At 33.4% G+C, this 24,301-nt stretch overlaps 5 protein-coding genes across 5 annotated transcripts; 4 read left to right on the forward strand and 1 right to left on the reverse strand.

The window, feature by feature from the left end:
* The first annotated feature begins 3,007 nt into the window (after positions 1-3,007).
* On the forward strand, positions 3,008-3,922 carry LOC112087807 (sulfated surface glycoprotein 185). Its single transcript, XM_024157813.1, has one exon. The coding sequence runs from the start codon at positions 3,008-3,010 to the stop codon at positions 3,920-3,922; it is 915 nt and encodes a 304-aa protein (XP_024013581.1).
* Positions 3,923-5,202: 1,280 nt separating this feature from the next.
* On the forward strand, positions 5,203-5,863 carry LOC18021165 (collagen alpha-1(XVIII) chain). The gene has a single exon (XM_006403959.2). The coding sequence runs from the start codon at positions 5,261-5,263 to the stop codon at positions 5,861-5,863; it is 603 nt and encodes a 200-aa protein (XP_006404022.1). The 5' UTR covers positions 5,203-5,260.
* A 3,028-nt stretch (positions 5,864-8,891) lies between these two features.
* Positions 8,892-12,122, forward strand: LOC18021166 (3-oxoacyl-[acyl-carrier-protein] reductase FabG). Its single transcript, XM_006403960.2, has 5 exons — positions 8,892-9,182; positions 9,982-10,253; positions 10,880-10,973; positions 11,070-11,181; positions 11,739-12,122. The coding sequence occupies exons 1-5, from the start codon at positions 9,041-9,043 to the stop codon at positions 11,941-11,943; spliced, it is 825 nt and encodes a 274-aa protein (XP_006404023.1). The 5' UTR covers positions 8,892-9,040; the 3' UTR covers positions 11,944-12,122.
* Positions 12,123-14,845: 2,723 nt separating this feature from the next.
* On the forward strand, positions 14,846-15,829 carry LOC112087808. Its single transcript, XM_024157814.1, has one exon. The coding sequence runs from the start codon at positions 14,846-14,848 to the stop codon at positions 15,827-15,829; it is 984 nt and encodes a 327-aa protein (XP_024013582.1).
* Positions 15,830-20,695: 4,866 nt separating this feature from the next.
* Positions 20,696-21,076, reverse strand: LOC112087809 (glutamic acid-rich protein). Its single transcript, XM_024157815.1, has 2 exons — positions 20,931-21,076; positions 20,696-20,846 (listed from the first exon to the last, which is right to left on the reverse strand). The coding sequence occupies exons 1-2, from the start codon at positions 21,074-21,076 to the stop codon at positions 20,696-20,698; spliced, it is 297 nt and encodes a 98-aa protein (XP_024013583.1).
* Between the last annotated feature and the right edge of the window lie 3,225 nt (positions 21,077-24,301).

Raw genomic sequence — 24,301 nt, forward strand, 5'->3', positions numbered from 1 at the left:
TATTGTCTTTCCTTTTTAGTTTATTTTCATTTAAACATTAGAATATCCGTTTTTATCATTTTTAGTTATTTTCGTTAAGTTTAGTTATTACACCATTAAATTTCCGCACTCTCTTTTAATATTTCGTTTTTACATTTTAAACACACCACCAAACCCCCACAAAACCGTTTTTGTTCTACACTTCCTTACTTTAACTTATTTCAAAGGCTTTTTGCAGCAAAAGATCCTCATTCCCTGTGGATTCGATCCCTAAGTACTACAATTGATCAGTTGTGCACTTGCGGCTATTGATTTCAATTAGGGTAAAACTTGACATCCTCGACACACACATCAAGACCAACATCAACGACCATTAACTCGCAAAGAAAATACTTGAACCGTTAAAAGTATAGAGTTTTTAATTGCATCAAAACAAATAGATTGGGTAATTTTCTCAAAAAAAAATGTAGATATAGTTTTCTGAAAAAAAACTCAATAAATCATGTACTTTTAAGTTTTCTCCCATATTTTGTCAACAAAAATTGTACATATTTTTGTTTTCTTGTTTGTTAGTATATATTTGATTTTTCCAGAGATTTGATATATAACTTTAAAATCTTTAGGATATAATAGTTAAAAGATACAAATTTTTTGTTCGTTATTTTTTTAAACCAGAACAAAATCAAAAATAAAAATATTTAATCATTATATATAGGCCGATATAATCGTGCATAAATTCGGTTATACAACACTTATCACAAATCTTTTTTTTCTCACATAAACTATGAAAAGCTCCATCGTTCTCGTGGCAGCAGTTTTCCTTTGCCTCGTGGCTTTTCCGACTGCAACCGTCAGCAAAAGCTTAAAAAAAAAAATCTTTAGATTAAAAGTTGTTAAAAAAATCTATTAATAAGGAACAGAAGGAGTAGTAATTATCTTCAATTTTACTAAAGGATATATTTTAGAATATACTAAAAAAATAAAACTAACGGTTTCTATTAAGTACTTTAGTTAACAAATTTAATATCTATTCTATTAATACAGAAACACTTTTAGTGCATGTTTCCAAACACACCTTAAATTTTTAAAAATATTTTATTTTATATTATATTAAATTTCGAAAATTATTCGAATTTTTTTTTAATTAATTTTAGATTAGATTTTCTTAAATATAGGTTATATTTAATTTAAATTTCAAATTATTCGAATTTTGTTTTAATTAATTTTAATTACAAAAATTTAGATTCAATTCGATTAAAATTAAAAAATATAAATAAATTTATTACAAAAATTTAGATAATAATTTTAGTTACTTGAAAATTCTTTGAATACGGGTTAGATTTAATTTAAAGTTTTTAATTTAAATTTCATAATAACACAAATGGTAAATAAATATCTTATTGTATTTTATCATAATCAATCGGTATAAAATATAAAATATTCAATATTGATAAATATTTATATTATACAATAATATGATGGAAAGAGTTATGCATTTATAATTACAGTCTTATTCGGATTAATTTGTTAAAACATGTAAAATATTAAAAAATAATTTGAGATAATTAAACGGACCGTTAGCCAATTCATAGATATGTAGATTGTTTATGTGTAAATCTAAATTTACATAATAATAATAATAAAACAATTCATATTTAACATTAGATTAATATATACTTAATTAACTCATATCTTTATATTCTACTAATATAGAAATTTATACTATTCAAAGTTAAAACATGATAATAAAATTCTTGATTCAAAAAGAAATAAATAATAAAATAAAATTCTATTAAAAAAAATTATATTAGAAATAAAAATGAAAAATTCTCGTACGGATGCACGGAATTAAAATCTAGTTTTAGCAGTTAAATTAACCAACAAGAAATAATTTTGCTCTAGATCGTTTTAGTTGTACTATATATTTTTGAAATCAATAAATTTTTTCGTCAATATATAAGTATACTTAATAAAAAATTTGGACATTAACACATTGCAAAATCTAAATAAATCAAGGACTTGGATATGAAAACTATGGAAAGAAAAATTAATATCAATTTTTATTTGGTAGATTGAAGGAGGCGTATCTTATATATAAAAGAGGACCAACTTTCTCCTGCTGAGTGACACATCAGCATTTGAGAATTAATATAGGGATGACATGTGTCACTTTTTATAATTTAAAGTTACAATTTCAAAAAAATAATAAATTATTAACTTTTAATATCAAGGTTTAAACTACTCAAAGAAAATGAACAGTTTTTTCATTAATTGATTGATATTGATTGATATTTATTTTATTTTTATATAATTATCATTTATTTAATGATATTGTATTTTAAATTGATTTCCAAAATTATTTTTTGGATAAAATTTTTAAAATTATTTATAATAACATACTAACACACATAACAAATAATAAATTTTTTATTTTTTTATTATATTGCATTTTAAATTGATTTCTAAAATTATTTTCTTTTTTGGATAAAAGTTCTAAAATTATTTATAATAACATATTAACACACATAACAAATAATAATTATATTTATTTTTATATTTATGATATTGTATTTTAAATTATTTTTTAAAATTATTTTTTTATATAAAATTTCTAAGATTTTTTATAATAACGTACCAATACACAACAACAAATAATAATTATATTTGATTTTATATAAAATTTGATTAGTTAAAAAGAAAAATCTGCACGTTATATGCGGGTATTCACCTAGTATAAATAAATCACATACTTTTAAGTTTTTCCCATAATTTGTCGACAAAAAATTGCGCATATTTTTGTTTTTTATTTGCTAATAGATATGTTATATTTGCAGAGATTTATTATAACAACTTTAAAAATTTTTAGGAGATAATACTTAAGAGATACCAATTTTGTGTTCGTTATTGTTTTTTAACCTAAACAAAAACCAAAGTATTTAATCTCTCCATATATATATAGGCCGATATACTAAGTACATGAATTCTTCTATACACTTATCAACAAATCTCTTTTTTCCTCACATAAAACATGAAAAGCTCAACCCTCCTCCTAGCAGCTTTCCTCTGCGTTGTGGCTTTTCCGACCACAACCGTGGGCAAAAACCTGAGATTCTGGCCAAAACCTGTCCAAGGATGGCCAAATCCATTGAAAATCTCCAAAAACGATTCGCCATTGAAAATCTCCAAAAACGATAGGTTTATGATGAGCACTTCCAAATTCAACTATGAAGATTCCAAAGTCTGGAGATGTACTTATAGCAACGGATCTGCTCCAGCCATTTCTATTTCTCCGTCAATCCCGTCAACTCCATCAACGCCGTCTCCTTCTCCTCCGACTCCAAAAACATCTCCGCCGCCGCCAACACCGTCTCCTCCGCCTCCAACTCCCAAAACGTCTCCGCCGCCTCCTACACCGTCTCTTCTTCCTCCTCCAACTCCTAAGAAATCTCCGTCTCCACCGCCACTAACACCGTCTCTTCCTCCTCCAACTCCCAAGAAGTCTCCATCTCCGCCTCCGCCAACTCCCAAGAAGCCTCCATCTCCGCCGCCGCCAACTCCCAAGAAGTCTCCATCTCCTCCGCCGTCAACACCGTCTCTTCCGCCTCCAACTCCCAAGAAGTCTCCATCTCATCCGCCACCAAGTGATGATGTGTCGTCACCTCCTAGTCAGCCATCAAATCCACCTCCGGAGCATCATCACGGTCATCGTCATCATCAGAATCCATGGGAACACATTGATACTTGTATGAGAAACATGGGACCTGTTACAATGTGTCGTGCGCAGATGGAGTTCAGTTTCTTCACGAGGATGTTTCAGGTCAGCGACTATTGTTGCAAACTTATCGTCAACATGAAAGATGAATGCGACGATGTTATTTGGGGATTCTTCACCGATCCTTTCTTTGTTCCTCTTGTTCGTTGCACTTGTCACGTCACCTACTAGGCTACTAGTTTTACTTTTTTTTTCTTATTTTCTTGGTTAGTTTTTTTTCTTTCTTATTTTCTTGGTTAGTTTTTTTTTTCTTATTTTCTTGGTTATGGCTTTTTCTTTAATGGTTTGTTCTTGTTTGGGTTCGTTTAGTCATGCATTCTTGTTGTCGTCTATATCTTATGGACGCTTCTTTTGTTATACGTCTTCATTAATGAATAATAAGGCTTTCGTTTCTTTGTAGCTTGATTCGTGTTCGCAAATGAGAAAGAACATTTAATTCACCAATACCTTCAATCGCATTCAATTATTTGACATCAGATAAATATTTTTTAAAAGACTTGTGAAAATCGTTAAGAAGAAACTGTTGCATCATTTCGATTCCAGTGCAATCTCTTTTTCGTTGTATCACTGTAAAATACCAAATACGATATTTCGTTGTTGGTTAAGCACTTCAAAAAAGTGCGATCTTTCTGTTTGGATTTACTCCAATATTCGGGGAAAAAAATAAAATACGGATCGTGCTAAATCTTCTTTTGTTATATATGCCTCCTTCAATCTGTCAAATAGAAATTGATATTAATTTTCTTTTCATAATTTTTCATATCCAAGTGTTTGATTTATTTAGATTTTGCATGTGCTAATATCCAATTAATTTTGTTTTTAAGTATAATTATATATTGACAAAAAAATTATTGATTTCAAAAAAATATATAGTACTTAAACGATCTAGAGCAAAATTATTACTTGTTGGTTAATTTAACTGCTAATATATCAAATTTGTTAACTAATTAGTTTATAAACTTAATCGAAACTGTTAGTTCTAAATCCTTTAGTATATTCTTGTAAAATATGTATATCCCTTAGTCAAATTGAAGATATCTACTATATTTAGTTTTTAACAACTTTTAAGTTTTAACCAGATCTTTTTTTTGTAACAAACACAGAATATTCACGTCGTTCTATTGATTATATAAAAATATGACGTTCTTATCTGTCCATACCTCTACGTATCTAACGAGAAAAGAAGTTCGATACATCTTTTAATCATTTTTATCGTTTTCTTTGTTAAAATATTTTATTGTATAACATTGTGATATTCAGACGAGATTATTTTAAAAATATATTGTATTTTCTTATTTTCACGAGATAACGGGTTGCAACAAATCAGTTTATATTAGATAATTGCTACACGATATTCGTATCGCGAATACGCAAATCCCATCATCATCTTGTTATAATATTTTTATTTTAAAATAGTTTAACGAATAAAAGTTCTATATAAGCGGATCCATTCTCACCCACTTTTATTTTATACTCTTAGAAATATTCTTTGCTCTCATCGCCTTAACCATGATGAAGAGCGTCATTGTCATCGTAGCTCTTCTATGTCTCGTCTCTCTGCCAAATCCAACCATCGGACTACAAAAGAAACCGTGGCCTAAGCCGTCCGATCTAGCCAACAACAATAACAACTTCGGTGACTCTAAGGTTGGTTGGGCTTGCTCCTCCTCTTCAGATCCCAACGCTCCTCCTTCACCCCCTGGCTCTTTCCCCAATATTCCCAACATCCCGGGAATACCAAATATTCCGGGAATTCCCGGGATACCAAACATCCCGGGAATTCCAGGAATAGGCATACCAAACATCCCTGGACTGCCCAACATCCCTGGATTTCCAGGACCACCAGCTGGTCCATTCCAGTCTGTTCTTGTGTCGCAATCCGGTGAACTAGAGAAGTGTTTGACCGGAGATAAGTCCGTGGCGGAAAAATGTTTCTCGCAGATATTTTCGAGTTGGGCAGAGAACGATTTCTCTTTGGACAAAGATTGTTGTGAGATCGTTGTGAATATGGATAAGAAGTGTAATGGCCATCTTCACATGATGTTTAAGAGCCATTTCTTTACTCCTCTTCTTCAATACTCTTGTCACATCAAGCACGCCAAGAAGAATTAAGCGTATCTTTCTCACGCATCTCCTCTGTTTGGATTTTCTTTCATTTTTTTTTTTTTTTAAAGTTTTCTGTTAGGGTTTTGTTTTGTCCATTTCTCATGGACATCTCTTGATTTGTTATTCGTTTAAATTAATAAAATACTTTTAGACTCTTAGTAAAAATTTTTTGTTAGTTTTCTCTTCACCAACAAATTTATTTCCATTGGTTAATTCTATATACGTATACGCGGTAGGTTTTACTCTATGCCCAATGTGTTCAATCCGTATAGCCCTTTGATGTTATAAATCAATTTCATGTTCCGAAAGTAAACGGTGGGCTATTATTATAAGGCTAAGAAGTTCTATAATAAGCCCTTGTGGGCTTTAACCGGGTATTATAAGGCTAAGAAGTTCTATAATAAGCCCTTGTGGGCTTTAACCGGGTCATCCGTGAGGTGCACCTTGATATAGTTTAATTTTATGGGTGTTTTTTTCATGCATTATATTTTAAGACTTGAGAGATAATACAAATGTAAATAATTTATCAGTTTTTTATATATTTTAGCTAGTTTTTGATATGTGAAATATATAAATCAAATTCTGGTAAAAACGGATGAACTTAAAAAAAATCATGATAAGTTTGATAAATATCATGACCAAAAAAGAAATATATAATCCTTCTGTTATTATTAAAATGAACCTAATTTGTTTGTACTTGAGAAAATGCAGATTGTTTGATGATTATGAGGAAAAGAATGACTGATATACTGTATCAAATCAAATTTTGTTTTTTTTTGGTTAGAAGGTATATTCTATTAAAATGCAAGGAAAGGAAATTACATGGCTTTGTGGCTAATATATATTTGAATAATATATTTTTAGAATAGTTGATATATATAGTAACGAAATCTATACAAGAATAGAAACATACTTAAATGAATCTGTTAAATTCCAACCACAGCCACTGACCAACTCCTATTGGGACCTCTTGAATTATTGCTTGTGATTATATTTGACTTCATCCCAACACCCCAAAAATCAATTTAAAAACAATTTGTTTTCTGGTGACGGTGCGGTAGAAATCAGAAGAAAAAAACATATTTCCTCTTATTTATTTTAACTAAAAATAGTCATTTTCTCACAAGAATATGATGAGACTGACCAGACATTATGTTATTTTCATAAGATTGTTCATAAGCGGCTAAATGAGGTTTTACCTTATGGTTCTTCTGGTTCTTTGGTGCACCTCCGGCCTCTTCAAGTTCTTCGGAAAGTGTCGGGAATTTTTTCCTTTCCAGTATTGCAGTTATAGTGCTTAGGAATCTTATAATTTTTAGCTTTTAATATTGTCTTCGTAGATTTTTATCGTCATGTTTAAGCGTTTGTTCTTTAACAAAAAAAAAAAATGTTTAAGCGTTTGTTTTATCTCATTATCGGGTTATTTATTTTGTCTCCGGAGGTTTAGACTGCCGTTTTATGTCTTTTACTCTCCTTTGTTTTTGGACTGTTGATTCCAGATGGATTTCTATCTTTGCAGGTTTGTACATTTTGACTTAGCTAGTAATCTAAAAAACATACACAAAGCAGATTAAATACCATTTAAACACACTTATATACTGTATTTTTTTTTACGTCTGGGCTATTCTATGCTAAGTATCATATATGCAGGCGTATTATATATATAGTCAGATATGTACTTCTTGTATACGTATCTAGTTTCAAATTAAGGTGATTGATGGATTTAAAATTCGAAAGGGGATGGAGTAAAGATTGAAAAGATTAGACCAATCATGGAGGATAAGGGATACTCACTTCTCCATTTCTGGTCCCATATGTATTTAATGACTTCATATTTGTATATTTGTTAGTTACCTATTGCCATTTTTTCACGTCTATATTTTTTTCAAGTTTTTTCTCCCCCATATCTGCAAAATCTATATCAACACAATCCTGATCTTTCACAATTCACATTCACTACCACATCCAATATACTGTATATCTAACATATATCAATCGTATCAAATTCTTGTCATCCTAAAAGAGCAATGTTAATATTATCTTTAGTTCAATAAGTCTAAAAATAAGAGTACGTAATATTATATTTTCGGCGATCCCAATCACCTCGTGTTAAGTGTCAAATACATGTACATATATGTGAATATATGTATATCTAGAAACTTCGGTACTTAAACATGAAAAGAAAAGATACATGCATATGTTATTTTTGTAAGTATATGTTTGATATGCTGATGAGCTGTAGACAGAAGAGGAAAGGGGGCAACAATATCCAACTTGCAAGACAAAAATAAAAGCCAAATCTTATATACAAAATCTAAAGGGTAGATATTATTAATATTCCCCCATAAAGGAGTACAAATGAATTCAACCTATTAAATAAATTGTTATCTTTTTTTTTTTTTGGTCAAAAATAAATTGTTATCTTCTTCATAAGTTTTCTCATAAGGAATATATTCTTTTTAAATGCATATATTTAGAAACTACAGTACTTCGTAATATTTAAAACCATTTACGACGACTATATGCAAATACTGAAATACATATTTTGAAACTCGATAAGTTTCGCACATAATCTTGACCAATAGATCGAATCCTCAATCACTTATTTATTTTTATTTTTTGACATCAATCTCATTACCTCAACCACTTAATTTCCAAAAAGCGTTAGTCTTTTCGAAAAAACAGTATTTGGAGTTTAACAAGTAAAGAACCAATTGCTACGAGTTCTTCCACATGACATGTCTCTTTGTCTAAGAATTCGACGCTGTACGATAGACACCATTTTCTATCCAAAACAATCAACACAGAGAAGAATAAAACTAAGAAAGGTAAACGTAGTATATTCATATTGTTAAAATTATGGCAAAGTGAAACTGTTTATTTGATAAAGTAGATGAATTTATTATATAAATGACAAAGAAACGTACGTGTCTACATGTGTGTGTATATAGTCCACAAGAATATTTCTCCCGCTTTCAACACAATCTTATTAATAAATAGAGAAAGAAAGAGAGCTTAGAGGTTGGCCTAGGTTAAGGGGGAAAGCTTACGTCGACAACTTTAAAAATTATTTTCTCCTTTGTTATTGTTCTTCAATCTTCATATTTTTCTATTTTTTATCCACAATTCAGAGGGAAGTTGATATAAAGAGAAGCTTGAGAATAGAAAGATCGTAAAGAATCGATGATAAGAAACGTAAGGAGTTCGAGCTCCGGCGGAAAAGGTATAGCGGCGGTGGTCGGAGTCGGGCCAAAGCTTGGCCGCTCCGTCGCTCGTAAGTTCGCACACGAAGGCTACACCGTCGCCATTCTCGCCCGCGATCTCGGTTTTTCTCTCTCTCTTTTACTCTTTTTTTTTTTTCATTTTATCCATTTCTCTCTACCTATATATATATTGTACATACATTTATACCCGCCCGAATAAACTAGCAGATTTCCATATATATGAGTAATATGTGTGCTCTTTCTTTTTATGTGCCCACGGATTTTTCCTTCTCTATTTATCCATTAAAGATAAAGAAATTGCGGCAGTTTTTCTTTTCAAGAAATTATGTACGATTTTTTCTTTTGGCTAGATTTAAAAATACAATGCACCTAGCTAACGTTTCCACACACATACAGACCCTTATCTACCTGTCCATTATTCAAATGCATTTTTAAAATTTGAGTGTAAATTTTGTTTTTCTCTTCAAAATTTTGGGTTCATGCTGATATCAGTACATCACTATGGTCTATGGCTTTGACTGGTAAAGGCATAATAGCTCAAATAGACAAAAAGTTGGCTGAATCCAGCTTTTAAGGACCAATTGAATGAAAAAAGTTTAGTTAAGCTATTAGACAAAAAAAAAATTTAGTTAAGCTATTAGACAAAAAAATTAGTTAAGCTTAAATATTTTTTCAGTTTTTTTTTTTCCTGAAAAAGTAGCAGTAACAGTTAGACTTTTATTCTATACATCCTTTTTTATGAGGAAAACATTTAAGTGGTTTCTATTAAGTTTTTTTTTCTTTTTTCATTGCTTCTAAGTATATTATATACTTTCCTATATTAACTAAATGCTTCTCTAATATCAAAAACTTATATTAATCACAGAACAAGAACTATATATGGTTGGATAAATTGTGCAGGTAGGTTATCTCGAGTGGCGGAAGAGATAGCGAGAGAAGAGAAAGCGCAAGTGTTTGCTATAAGGATTGATTGTGCTGATCAAAGAAGCGTAAGAGAAGCCTTCGAAGGAGTATTGTCGTTAGGGTTTGTGGAGGTTTTGGTGTACAATGCTTATCATTCTTCTTCCTCTTACACAAGTCACCATCCAACTTCTTTCACCCACATTCCTTTCCAATATTTCCAAACCTCGCTTGCCGTCTCTGTCTTTGCTGCATTTCTCTGCGCTCAGCAGGTATACGTATACTGACATTTTCTTTTTTAATTTTCACGCGATTCTTTTGATAATTTTCGATAGCCAACTTAAGTAGTAGTTGAAGATTCGTTCTCGTTAGATGTTAGTCATGGCCAGTGTAACCTAGAACATATGGTTTCATGGTAGTATGTGTTTCGTTTATCCAGTTAATTATGAAAGAAACAATATCATATATATATATATATTACATTAGGTTCATATAATCAATTTCTGTTCGAATATTAATAATTTGTTAAAGATCACCATTTCGATCGTAATTAAAAATGAAGTATTTGATAGATTTAATCCTTTTTGATGTCTACTACCTAGTCATACTGTTTTAATTTATTTATTTGTGAGTCAGTGTAAGGTACATGTAATATTGACTGATTTAGACATTTTGAAAATTTTGATAGATCTAAACATTTGTTGATGTACTAGTAGTTGTGTATAATCAATATCAAAAATACTGTTTATTTTTTATTTTATTTTGTGAATACGCATGTAGGGTATATGTAAGATCGAGTGATTTCGACATTTTGATTTTTTTTTTATAACTAATAATATTTGTCTGTTTTCGTAAGGTTTTTCAATTGGTTTTGTTTGTATAAATTTGTTACCAAAAGGTTATTCCCGGGATGATGGAGAAAGGGAAAGGAACTATGCTCTTCACCGGTTGCTCGGCGTCATTGAATGGCGTTGCTGGTTTCTCCGAACTTTGTAAATTTCTCAAAGTTTTAAATATTTATTATTGTTGTCCATTTAAAAAATTTGGGTTAGTTATCACTAAAGTATTTTTGAAATTGGAAAATTAAGGCTGTGGAAAATTTGCGTTGAGAGCACTCTCTCAATGCTTAGCAAGAGAATATCAAGCTTTTGGAATTCATGTGGCTCATGTTATCATAGACGGTGTGGTTGGACCTCCAAGGTACGTAACTACATGATTGATTTCCTCCAATTGAATATATAGCTTTTAAATAATCTATATAAAGAGAAGAAGATGAAATTAGAACCACAATATCCAAAAAGGTGTTTTTAACTTTTTATACCTTCCACAAACGGCAACATTATTCCGATCCAAACCGACAAGATTCTACCTCAATAAGAATGAATTTATTTACAATCGCAAATAAAGAAGCACATTTTTTTCGGACTTTATCACAAAAAGTTTTAAATGATTCGAGATTCACAGTACACATATCACATATGTGGCTCCATTTCCTATTAATTTATTGCAAATGGAAACCATTCTTTGAATCCTTAGTCTGTATCTATTCATTGTTATATTTTTCGAAATTAACGGTCAAAGATGAAAAAGTGAAGAATTTTTATTAGAGTCCCCACACCTCAACGGTCCACACTGTAAACACATTAAACATTTTGAGTATCTAAAGAAAAGAAATAGTATTGGATATAGATAAATCATTTTTTTACCGATATATATATATATATATATATCTAATCTCTGGAAAAATATATATTCAGAGAAATAAACATTCCACCTAGAGGAATGGTCGCAGAGCAATCATTCAACGTTGGAGGCGAAGATGGAGAAGGAGAAGGTGAAAGCTCAGGAGTGATAGGAATGGATCCTGATGTATTGGCTCAAACATATTGGAGTCTTCATGTTCAAGACCGAAGAGCTTGGACTCAGGAACTCGATATCCGACCATCAAACACAAGATTCTAGTAATTAAAAATATGATTTGATTCTTCGGGTTTTTATTCAATGTTCTTTTAGTCGTATGGTACGTGCGTGTGTGTGTGGTGCGGATCATTTGAAATGTACGTAAATTCTTGCATTTGGAATGTAATTAAGTATTTTAAAACATTAAAAGGTTGGTTAATTAATGATTGATGTGAATGATCTATCAATCTCATATCATAACTTTTGGCTTTTAGTTTTGCGTGACTTTTGGGATGATGGTTGGTCTTGTCGGGTAAGGTTTGAACTTTCTAGTGGCTTCTAAGTCTAAAAGCGGTACAAATGGCTTCGTGTTCAAATTCAGGACACAAGAGAGGATCCGAAGACATGTGAATGGACATAATTAAGATCCGATCACACACAAAAAAAGGGACCCCCCTTAAAGCTTAAATAGAGGCAACTGTCTTTGAAGTGTTGTCACGTCTAGGAACTTCTCCGAATTCAATTTGTTTTTACAGAAGAGAGTGAAACTTTGATGATAATCAGTAATCATCAAGGAGGAAAAAAAAAATCAGTAATCATCAAGAGAGTATCAATAAGGAGTGTTGAAACTTTTTTACCTTTCTTGAATAAAAAAGGGTAATGATAAGTGAGAGTTCTTTTATTACACATTAATTAAGCTAGGGATTGTTCTTGTATTGCATGAAGGAATGAAACTAGGCCACAAATGGTACATTAAAGAAGTTAAACAACTCTCTTATATTATATATGAAGCTTATATATAAGTGTGAAGAGAACAAATTTCTCCTTTCGAAACAAATTATAGGCATCTCTGGCATTAAGCTAACAGTATCGATCATTACCTTAACAAGAGATTATCTTAGATAAACTGCTTCTCTGCTCTTATCTTTTATCCTGAGAATTAGCCGCTAAGATCACAAGGAGGAGATTATATAACTGCGGAAATTCCACCAATAGACAGAGAGATAGACGCAAACATAAAATGCTGGCCAAAGATGAGCTAGCTGATTTCCTTAGGACATTGCAACAACAACAGTGAAAAAAAAAAAAAAAAAAAAAAGAAGATAGAACAAAACAAAAATGGTTGCAAATTGCAATGCTCAGAAAATCAATACAAACTGCTTTTGTTCGGCTAATCTAATCGTAGGCTACAAACATGGGAGTTACGATAAGAGATGTTCATGATCAGTCATCCTTCTTGTTCCCCTAAAACTATTAGAGTGATGAGAGTTTAGGATTGGAAGAATTGTATATTGACTCTCATCACTCTAATATGGTATCAGAGCAGGTTATAGATCTAACGATCAAACTCATTTTTCTCTCTCCACTTCTTCTTTTTCACCGTCATTTGCTTCTTCTTACACAAATAGCCAGTCTACCTCCTCTCTGTTTCCCTTCTCAATCTCTATCTGTCTTCTTTTTCTTATTCACAAAAAAAAAAAATTGTTTGATACTTTCAAAAGGAAAAAAATTAAGTATATGTTATAAACAAATGGACTTCTAGTAACCGGCCTATTAACCATCAGGTTAATGTCTCATGGCCCATTAGGGTTTCTGATACATTAGTTATGTAATATATATATACACTGCTTATGGAAATAATAAGAAGAGAGTTTTTCCCTTAATACGTTATCAGCACGAAGCTCAACTTCAAACGATCATATCTCTCAAAATACAAGCAGTTAGAAGGCGATCTACATATCATTTTGAAGCCCTGGAAGAGAAGAATCTAGTGGTGAAAACCGCTTCTCATACCGACACCAGACGCGCCCTCAAGACTCAAAACAATCGGCGCTGTCCCACCTTAGCGGGTGATTCTTTCCAAGCGGTGGTTCCTCCATTGTAGCAGCTGTTCGTCCTCCCTTATGGCCATCATTCTCAGGAGTTTCCAGTAGATATCTGTGGTCTTTAGCTCCCAGATCATAAACCGGTCAGAAATCCATTTTGCGAAAAGGTATTATCTAAAACTATAGATCCTAATCAAAGTTTTGGTTTTTTTTTTTTAAAATCCTAATATGGATCGATTCTGTTCATGATTCTTCATCGTCTTTTTCGTTTTTAAAACCATAATCAAACCGATCCTCTTTCTTCTTGTCAAAACCCTAATTGGTTTTATTTTCCTAATCGGCTTTATTATATAAAACCTAAACCCTAATGCTTTGTTCAAACCCTATACCGATCGGTCCTAGCATCATCTAAACCAAACACTAAAATTCCTTGCAAACCGAAACCTAAATCTTTGCAAAACCCTAGATCTAAAATCGTTTTGGTTTGTCTATCGTTAAACCGAGATCGATCGGTTTAAATCCTAAACCGATTAAACCGATCGGTTATTTATCTTAGATCCGATCCTTGAAAACCCTAAAACCGGTCCATGCAAGCTCCTAAATCCTAAACCAATCGACCCCTTAAACTCTAAACCAATCGATCCACCTAAACCGTTTATAAACCAATAAATTCTAATCCTAAATCGATAGGGTTTAAGTTTAAACCGATCGGTTTTTCCTAATAAAAATTAAACCCTAGCAATTCCGTTTAGTTTAATCCCTTAACCGATTAATAACCCTAATAACCGGTTTCCAAAATTAAATCTAATTTAACCGGTTTTGTTGTTTAATCGATCAATCCGATCGGTTTAAGCTTAATCGGTTAATTTCAAATTAGTTTCCAAAATCAATCTAAAAAAATAAAATAAAATAATAATTTCAAATTAGTTTATCTATTAGAGCTAAATTTGGAAACCCTAGTAAACCGGCTAGGTTATAAACCCTAAGGTTCGATTTTAGAGTTCCCTTATATAGCAAGTTTCCTAAAATAGCAAGTTTCCTGAAATGGAAAGTTTTCCCAAGAATACCTTAAATCCCTTATTTCAATGACCATAGTCTCATACTATTGATTATTTAACATAAATTATTATATGTTTCAGATGTCAAACATTCAGAAGGTCGAATATGAGGCACTCACTGTCTCCGGAGATAACTACCTCAAATGGGCCCTTGACACCAAGATCTACCTCAACTCAAAAAGTCTGGGTGAATGCATCAAAGATCCCAACACCGCGACTCAAACAGAATGGTACTCGGCGATATTTATTATCCGCCATCACCTCGCTGAGTCTCTCAAGCAACAATACCTCACTCTTGAGGATCCACTCGAACTTTGGGTGGCACTGAAAAAGCGATATGACCATCAGAAAACGGTCATACTGCCCCAAGCCAAGTTCGACTGGAAGAACCTACGGTTCGAAGATTTCAAATCCGTCGAAGAATTCAATTCCGAACTCTTTCGGATAGTTGCACTCATAAAACTATGTGGCGAGGAGGTCACTGATAAGGATATGCTAGAGAAAACATTCTCTACTTTTGGCACTCCCAATGTTGTTCTCCAACAACAATACCGTGCCATGAATCATAGCACCTATGAGGATTTGATATCTTGCTTACTGCTTGCTGAGAAGAACAATCAGCTTCTGTTGAGGAACAGTGCCATGCGGCCTCCAGGATCAGCCCCATTGCCAGAAGGAACCAGAAAAGAGTCCAACTTCGTCCAACGTAACAGATCCTCAGATCGTGGACGTGGACGTGGAAATGGACATGGACTGCGCGGCAGAGGACGCGGTAGACCGAACCAAGAAAACCGACCTAACCTCAGTTTTGGTCGGGGTAAGGGTCGTGGTATCAACAAACCGACCCAAAGAGGCAGTTCATCTAGACCAACTCCTTGCTCAAGATGCGGAATGACTAATCATTGGGTCAAGATCTACCGTACTCCCAAATATCTTGCTGAGCTCTACCAGAAGTATGGGAAAGATAATCATGAGGCTAACCTGGTTCATCAAGTCAATGAAGATGACTCAAAGGATGATAAGATTGATGGCATGGATTATGAGCTCTCCGACCTCCTTGATTGATCTCAAAAATCTGAATTTGTTTTTCATTACTCCTTAAACTTTTATCTTTTGTTTTTGGGATTTATTGTCTTTACTTTGGATTTTTAAGACCTTTTGCTTTTACATTTTAATTTATGGAGTAATGTTTTATTTACATCTCATTTTTGCATGTTATTGAATTATAATTCTTGTTTAATGAAGATATGCAAGACAATATGGATATCATTGTGGATAGTGGATCGAGCCACACCATTCTAAAAGAAAAGAATTACTTCATAAATTTAGTAATCAAAACCGCAAACATTAGCACTATAGCGGGTAGTTCGAGCCTAATAGAGGGCCATGGCCAAGCTAATGTGTTGTTATCAAATGGCACATATCTAGACATCTCTGATGCCTTATACTCACCCAGTTCTAAGAGAAACCTATTGAGTTTCAAAGACATAAGATTGAATGGTTTCCATATCGAAACTCAGGATGAAGGGAACAAAGAGTTTTTAATTATCACTAAAATGATAAATGGCCATAAACAAGTTTTTGAAACTATACCCGCCGTATCTACTGGTATTTACCATGCTAAAGTCAGTATGATTGAGGCTAATGCTGCTATCAAAGCACGGTTTTTAGATTACACTATTTGGCATGATCCTGGGTCTTCCCGGTGCGAACATGATGCGTAAATTAGTCCAGAATTCTAAAGGGCACAGCCTTAAACCAAATGGTATTTTCCCTCAGCACCTCAAGTGCACAGCTTGCTCACAAGGGAAACTGATTACCCGACCTTCACCAGTCAAAGTGTCTGAAGAGACCTTGAACTTTCTGGAAAGAATCCAAGGAGACATATGTGGACCAATTCACCCACCTTGTGGGACATTCAGATATTTCATGGTCCTCATTGACGCATCGACCCGCTGGTCGCATGTCTGTCTGCTCTCTTCTAGGAACCAGGCTTTTGCTAGGTTATTGGCCCAAATCATCAGATTACGAGCCCATTTTCCAGACTTCCCATTAAAGACTTTACGTCTTGATAATGCTGGTGAATTCACTTCCCAGGCGTTTAATGAATATTGTATGTCCATAGGGGTAAGTGTTGAACATCCCGTTCCACATGTCCATACACAAAATGGATTAGCTGAATCCTTCATTAAACAAATTCAATGGGTTGCTAGACCATTACTCATGAGGTCACAACTCCCGGTCTCAGCTTGGGGACACGCAGTCTTACATGCCGCTGAACTAATACGCATACGACCATCTAGTGAGCACAAATATTCACCATCCCAATTGCTAACGGGTCATGAGCCAGACGTCTCCCATATTAAAACATTTGGGTGTTCAGTCTATGTACCCATTGCACCACCACAGAGGACTAAAATGGGACCTCAAAGGAGGATGAGAATATATGTTGGTTTTGATTCTCCCACCATCATAAAATATCTCGAGCCAACTACAGGAGATCTGTTTAAAGCCAGATATGCAGATTGCCGATTTGATGAATCGGTATATCCTAGATTAGGTGGTGAGACAGACAAGCTGGTAAAAGAACTTTCATGGAATCAAACATCCACACAATGGCAAGATCCTCGGACTCTAGAATGTGATTCAGAGGTCCAAAGAATTATACATTTACAAAAGCTAGCTAATCAATTGCCAGATTCCTTTGCTGACCCGAACAAAGTTACCAAATCGTACATACCAGCTTGTAATGCACCAGTACGAATATATGTTCCCTCAGGGAAAAGTCAAGTTGCTACAGAGTCTGACTCACGTAAGAAACGTGGCAGACCACCAGGTTCCAAAGATAAGAAACCAGGATTCAAGAGAACACGGATACAGCCTTAGCTGATACTTACCCTATCGAACCATCTCAAGATGTTTGGGACACCAAAACTCAAGGTTCTGAAGGGATTGATAATAATGAGATCTCAATCAATTATATCATATTCGGTTCTCTATGGAACAGAAAAGATGTCGACATCAATGAAACTTTTGCATACAAGGTAGCACTTGAGATTGCGCACACGCAAGAAGATCTAGAACCCACGTCTATAATTGAGTGCACTCGTAGATCAGATTGGCTGAAATGGAAAGAAGCCATAAACGTGGAGTTGAATAGTTTAAAGAAACGAAATGTGTTTGGTCCGATCTTAAGGACACCATTCGATGTTAAACCAGTGGGAAACAAATGGGTTTTTGTGCGTAAAAGAAACGAACTCGGCGAAGTCGTTAGATACAAGGCACGCCTTGTAGCACAAGGATTCTCACAGAGACCCGGAATCGATTATGAGGAGACTTATTCTCCAGTGGTGGATGCAACTACATTTCGATTCCTCATAAGTCTGGCCATAAGAGAAAACTTAGATTTGCGGTTAATGGATGTTGTAACCGCATATCTTTATGGACCACTGGACAGTGAAATCTATATAAGATTACCAGATGGTATTGAGCTCAAAGATAAGCATGCATCTCGTGATAAACACTGCATTAGGCTGAACAAATCCTTATATGGACTGAAACAAAGCGGACGTATGTGGTATAACCGGTTAAGAGAATATCTCATCAGAGAAGGCTACGAAAACGATCCGATCAGTCCACGCATCTTCATCAGAAAATATCAAAACAAAGGATTTGTAATCATAGCAGTATACGTGGATGACTTGAACATCCTCGGAACATCTGGTGAAATCGCCCAAACAGTTGAATGCTTAAAAGGAGAGTTTGAAATGAAAGACCTAGGCAAAACTAAATTCTGTTTGGGATTACAACTTGAGTACGTCAATGACGGAATCCTTGTGCATCAATTGGCATACACTGAAAAGATACTCAAGAGATTCAATATGGACCAGGCCCACCCATTGACTAGCCCAATGGTTGTGAGGAGCCTTGGATTGGATAGTGATCCATTCGGTCCAAAGAAGGACGATGAAGAAATCCTCGGTCCTGAAATGCCATACCTCAGTGTCATAGGAGCATTAATGTACTTGGCTAGTCACACTAGACCAGACATCTGCTTTGCCGTGAGCCTCTTAGCTCGCTTTAGTTCGTGTCCAACTCAAAGGCACTGGAACGGTATTAAGCACATCCTTAGATACCTTCAAGGTACTAAGGACTTGGGATTATTTTATTCTAACCATAACAAGGATGGTCTAGTTGGTTTTGCTGATGCAGGATATTTGTCAGATCCGCACTGTGCCCGGTCTCAAACCGGTTATGTTTTCACGCATGGAGGAACAGCCATATCTTGGAGATCCATGAAGCAGACTATTGCCGCTACCTCATCCAACCATGCGGAAATCTTGGCCATTCACGAGAGTGTGTTTGGTTGCGGTCCATGACTCAGCATATCCGATCAGATTGTGGTATGGACGAAGATAAGGAGCCTACGGTGATGTATGAAGACAATGCAGCTTGTATCGCTCAACTCAAGGACGGCTACATCAAAGGTGACCGGACGAAGCATATTCTGCCCAAATTCTTCTTCACTCATGAGCTACAGAAGGATGGTCAGGTCAAGGTTCAGCAAGTCCGATCAAGCGAAAATTCAGCCGATCTATTCACTAAATCATTACCGACTTCTACACTCTGGAAGCTCATTCATCAGATAGGAATGCGTAGACTTAGAGATCTACAGTGATGCCTAAACCAGAGGGAGTAATGCGTGTTGTACTCTTTTTCCTTCACCATGGTTTTTCCCACTGGATTTTCCTGGTAAGATTTTAATGAGGCAACGTTCCCCAGCGCATTATAGAGATCCCGGTTTTGTGACAGGCACGGTTACCTTGTCCAAGGGGGAGTGTTATAAACGAATGGACTTCTAGTAACCGGCTCATTAACCATCAGGTTAATGTCTCATGGCCCATTAGGGTTTCTGATACATTAGTTATGTAATGTATATATACACTGCTTATGGAAATAATAAGAAAAGAGTTTTTCCCTTAATATTATATATATATTTGGTTTCTCGCTGTATTTTTTATTCTATTAAAAAAAAACATGTTTTACAAGTTTTCGTTCCAATCTTTGATTTTTTTATTTCAGTCATTAAAAACAAAAGTTTTCATTGTTTTCTTTCAATAAAAAAATAAATAAAAAAGCGAAAAAAAGGAAGAAAATAAACTTTATTTCTTCTTCCTCAAGAAACTAGGTCACGAGCCTCTCTCCACTCCCAAGCACAGTTTCCGCTGCCACATCCCACTGGCTCAAAACCGCCATGGTCAACACCGTTCTTCATGCTATTGAGGCTTTCACCGCAATCATATCGCATCTTTGTCGCCTCGTTGTCATGGTTTGTTGTCGTCCCATCCGTTTGTTCAGCACGTGCATTCAAGGTCTTCCACAAAGTCCAAAGAATACACCAGCTCTTACTTGATCAATCTGAAGTCAATCTTAAACCATTGATTCCGCTTTGCTCCATCACGCCTTGAGCTTGAGGGGGCGTATAGAAGGATCTAGAAGATCCATATGATCAAAGAAGATATTGTGAATATATTCTAGAGATTTGTAAATATCTTTATATGATTCTATTAGTTAGATTATTAGTTTAATTCATTCTCTATATAAATGTATCTATTCAATCCATGAGAGTCAATATACAATTCTTCCAATCCTAAATTCTCATCACTCTAATAAAAACAAATCCCAAAAGAGATTTTAGCAACATCTCCAAAATTCAGACACTTAGGAAGATCTTATCCCAAAAGAATTGCCTATGACTATTTTCACATTCCAAATACCATTGAGCAAAATATTCCTACAAAATGATTGTCGTTATATACAGAAACGAACTTATTAATCAAACGTTACATTTCATAAATCAGTAGAAGCTCAACAAGATATTAATGCCAAAAAAAAAAAAAACAAGTGTGATCAGATTAAGATTCATAAACCCTAAAGTGATAAACCTTTGAGCAGGCGAGTAACTTTATCTACAAGAAAGTGATCTTCCTCATTCTCGTCATCTTCTTCATCTTCGTCATCAAAATCTGAATCTGAATTCGAATCCGTAGAATCATCTTCGCTCCATTCGCTATCATCCCCACTGTTCAAAAAAAATTCAGAATCGATCAAAAACTACAATATAATTAATCAGAAAGATATATCATCGCAAAATACGTGTAAATACCTCAAACTCCGATCTAGCTCTTCTTCTTCTTCCTCATCTTCACTACTCTCTTCATCGATATCATCTTCCTCTTCTTCTTCTTCTTCTTCTTCTTCGTCTTTCTCATCTAAGCTACAGATATCAATGCTCTCCTTCTCGTACGCCATGTGAATTTCAAAAAGTAGTTTGTTTTTGACTATCTTTTTTACGTAAACTTTAAAGATTTGTCGGAGCCCCGAAACTTTCCAAACTGGATCCGCTTGTTTGTAGTAATTACAGTTCGATCCTTCCTTAAATGGATTCTGCTGCTGGAACAGATAAATGGATAAATTTAACCCAAAAAAAAAAGATAAAATGAATAAATTAGGTCAATAAGACTAACAACAATGTAGATGTGTTTGTTAGACCATCTTTATCGCACGTTTCTTAGAGGTTTTTTAGGCTTTTTTGCATTAAATTTAAATCATAAAAGCCCAAAAGAGATAGGATCGCTCCTTATTTGGGAACCAGAAGAAACGATCCTTTTATGCAGGTGGCAGCTTCTCATTGGACAAAAAATGTTTCAGCGATAATTCTTTTAGGGTCACAGAATCGTCGACTATTTCTCTCATCCTCGACCAATTTTTTCAGCGAAGCACAAGCACCTTTCTCGTTTCATCTGCCATCATGTCCGGCGTCATCTCCGGCGATGGTTGTCTTCTCCGGCGCCGATTTGCAGATGCCTCCTCGTGTTCTCCATGGAGTTAACAGATAAGTGATTCTCTCATTAATCCTCTTCATCTTCTTTGTTGATTTTTATTCTGGATTTCTTAGTCGGAATTGCTGAATTAGTTTGGGATTGAGGATTTCGTTTGTAAATCATGGAAAGAGTTTAATGATCTCTCCATTTTGCATGTAGTTTCTATATTTTTCCTGAATTAGTTTAGACATTGATGAGTTGATGATGTTTTCTGATCTGTAACTGTAAATGGTTCATGATCTGTAAAGTTCTTGATCTGTAAATGGTATATGGGTTATGATCTGTAAATCGTTTTTGATGATATGCTCTATCTATTTCTATCTCTTTTAGCTTAAGTTAATGGTTGATGATCTACACTGGATGCTAAATTCAATGATCGTTTGATGTTATACTACAGGCTAGCTTCCCCAAATCCTAGAACATACATTGGCTCGGGAAAGGTCTTGGAGATTAAAAGCACAATACACGCATTGGACGTTGATTGCAAGCTACTCTGTTTCTTCTTTCACAAAGCTGTAGCTTCTCTTGGTCGTTTAGCTGATTAATATTTACTAAAGTGGTCATTGGATTGTGTAGTATGTAGGAGTTTCATACTCTTGTTTGTTTCCACGCTAGTTTGTCAACATAAATGTGAACTGAGCATGTGTTTCATTTTCTTATTACTTCATATTTTAAATTTCAGGCAATTGCGTAACCTGGAAAAGGTCTTTGGTGGGGATGTACGAGTTTGTGACCGCACCGCCGATTCTTGGACATTTTCAACCAAAGGGCCGCAACTCATGAAGCAGCCTTGCAGGCAAGATAAAGCTTCCGTATATAGATGACCATTTGTGAAAACTTTTAGTTATGCTCTTTCTGGAACCATGAACAACATTAGTTCAATCTGGAATTGGAATATCAATTACCACAATTAACTAGAATGTGGACTCACCTTGAACTTTCTATTGTAAAATTTAAGTTTATATTTCAAGTATGTGTTTGTGTTGTTTTTGGTTTATAAATGTAATAATCTAAGTAATTATCTTTATTTCCATTAAAAAAACTTTATTTATTTTGTTGCTACAAGAAACTCAAGTAAGTTTCTCCTAATGGACCATTAAAAAAATATGATTCTTTTAATGGTTTCTTGCTCCAAATCAATTTATTAAATAATAATAAGAAACTCATTAGAGGTAATAGCAATAATCATGCTTTTAGGTGACAGCTGCAAAAGTTTCTACTAAATATAGTAAAAATTTACAGGTTGGAAGAAGTTTAAAACGTATATAAGTATATAACCATATTTACTGAAGGATTATCAGATTATGTATAAACTTTAGTGAAGGATCATCACCAACTCAAATAGTAGAATGATTTTGTCAAACCTGGAAACCATATCAGTTCTCTATTACCATGCATTTTTCTCACTATAAAAATTTGGAGTCTACACACTTCGTTTTTCTGATTTATAAATTATAATTGGAAAAATTAGGTATATTCTGAAGCACCATCCTTGGGTCAAAGCCCAGAAAGCATCTAGTTTATGGTCCATTAGATAGAACCTTCTTCTTTGTTGTGTTATTAACAATACATGTTTAATCCCCACAAATTTTTTTCTTCAATACTTTCTTCTGTAAATCTATTTTAGACAACAAATATACTAGGACCGGCTTTATGTTAGCTTTCTTAATTTGCAACTAGATTTTACCCCGTGCATTCGCACGGGAATTTATTTTAGTCAAATTAGTTATATTTTCTTTAGATAAATTATTTTTTTTAATAAGTGAAAATTTTATTTTTGTATTTAGATATAATTTACTTTTTTAACTTTTTTCTAATATTATTATGACTACGATCACAAAAACGTAATTCTAATCCGGTCATTTTAGTAATTAAAAAATAATTGTTATTACAAAAACATATTTCTAATTCACTCATTCTATTAATCCTAAAATGACTGTGGTTATAAAACCATAATTCTAACCCGTCCGTTCATATTACTATATTATATAAATATTTATTAATTTTAAAATAATTTTTATTTTGATATCTTGCATATTTTAATAATCCAACCCGCGTAAAACCAAAATTATTAAAAAAAGCTTATCTGTTCCATCAAATTACCAAATAATTTTAATATTTATTAGTTTTAATATGCGTAATTTTAGATTGATTAAATATGATTAAAAATAAATATAATAACATATTCATTAATCATATTATTAATATGTGTATTTTAAAAATATTATTTAAAATTCAAATGTCAAATTAAATCTAACATATATTTAAAGAAGTCTAAAATAATTTAAATCAAAATCTATTTTTCAGAATTAAAATTATTGATAGAAAAAATTAAATAGTTTGAATTTTAAATTAAATACAACCTATATTTAAGAAAATTGTTAGTTATCTAAATAAAAATTTTAATTTTCGGAATTAAATGTATATATAAAAGAAATTATATTTTAAAATAATACTGGAAAAAATTGGAATACTTTTAAAATTATTTCTAATATAATCTTTTTTTCAAATTTTGAGAGTGTTTGGAAGCAAGTCCTAAAAGTGTTTCTGTTTTAATATAATAGATATCTTGTGTGGATTGAATCCAAATCCATCTTAGAATAAATGAATAACACATTAATACTCATAGAAGTTTAAGAATTTATGTATTGAA

Source organism: Eutrema salsugineum, unplaced genomic scaffold, assembly GCF_000478725.1.
Source record: "Eutrema salsugineum unplaced genomic scaffold, Eutsalg1_0 scaffold_16, whole genome shotgun sequence".
NCBI classification, from domain to species: domain Eukaryota; kingdom Viridiplantae; phylum Streptophyta; class Magnoliopsida; order Brassicales; family Brassicaceae; genus Eutrema; species Eutrema salsugineum.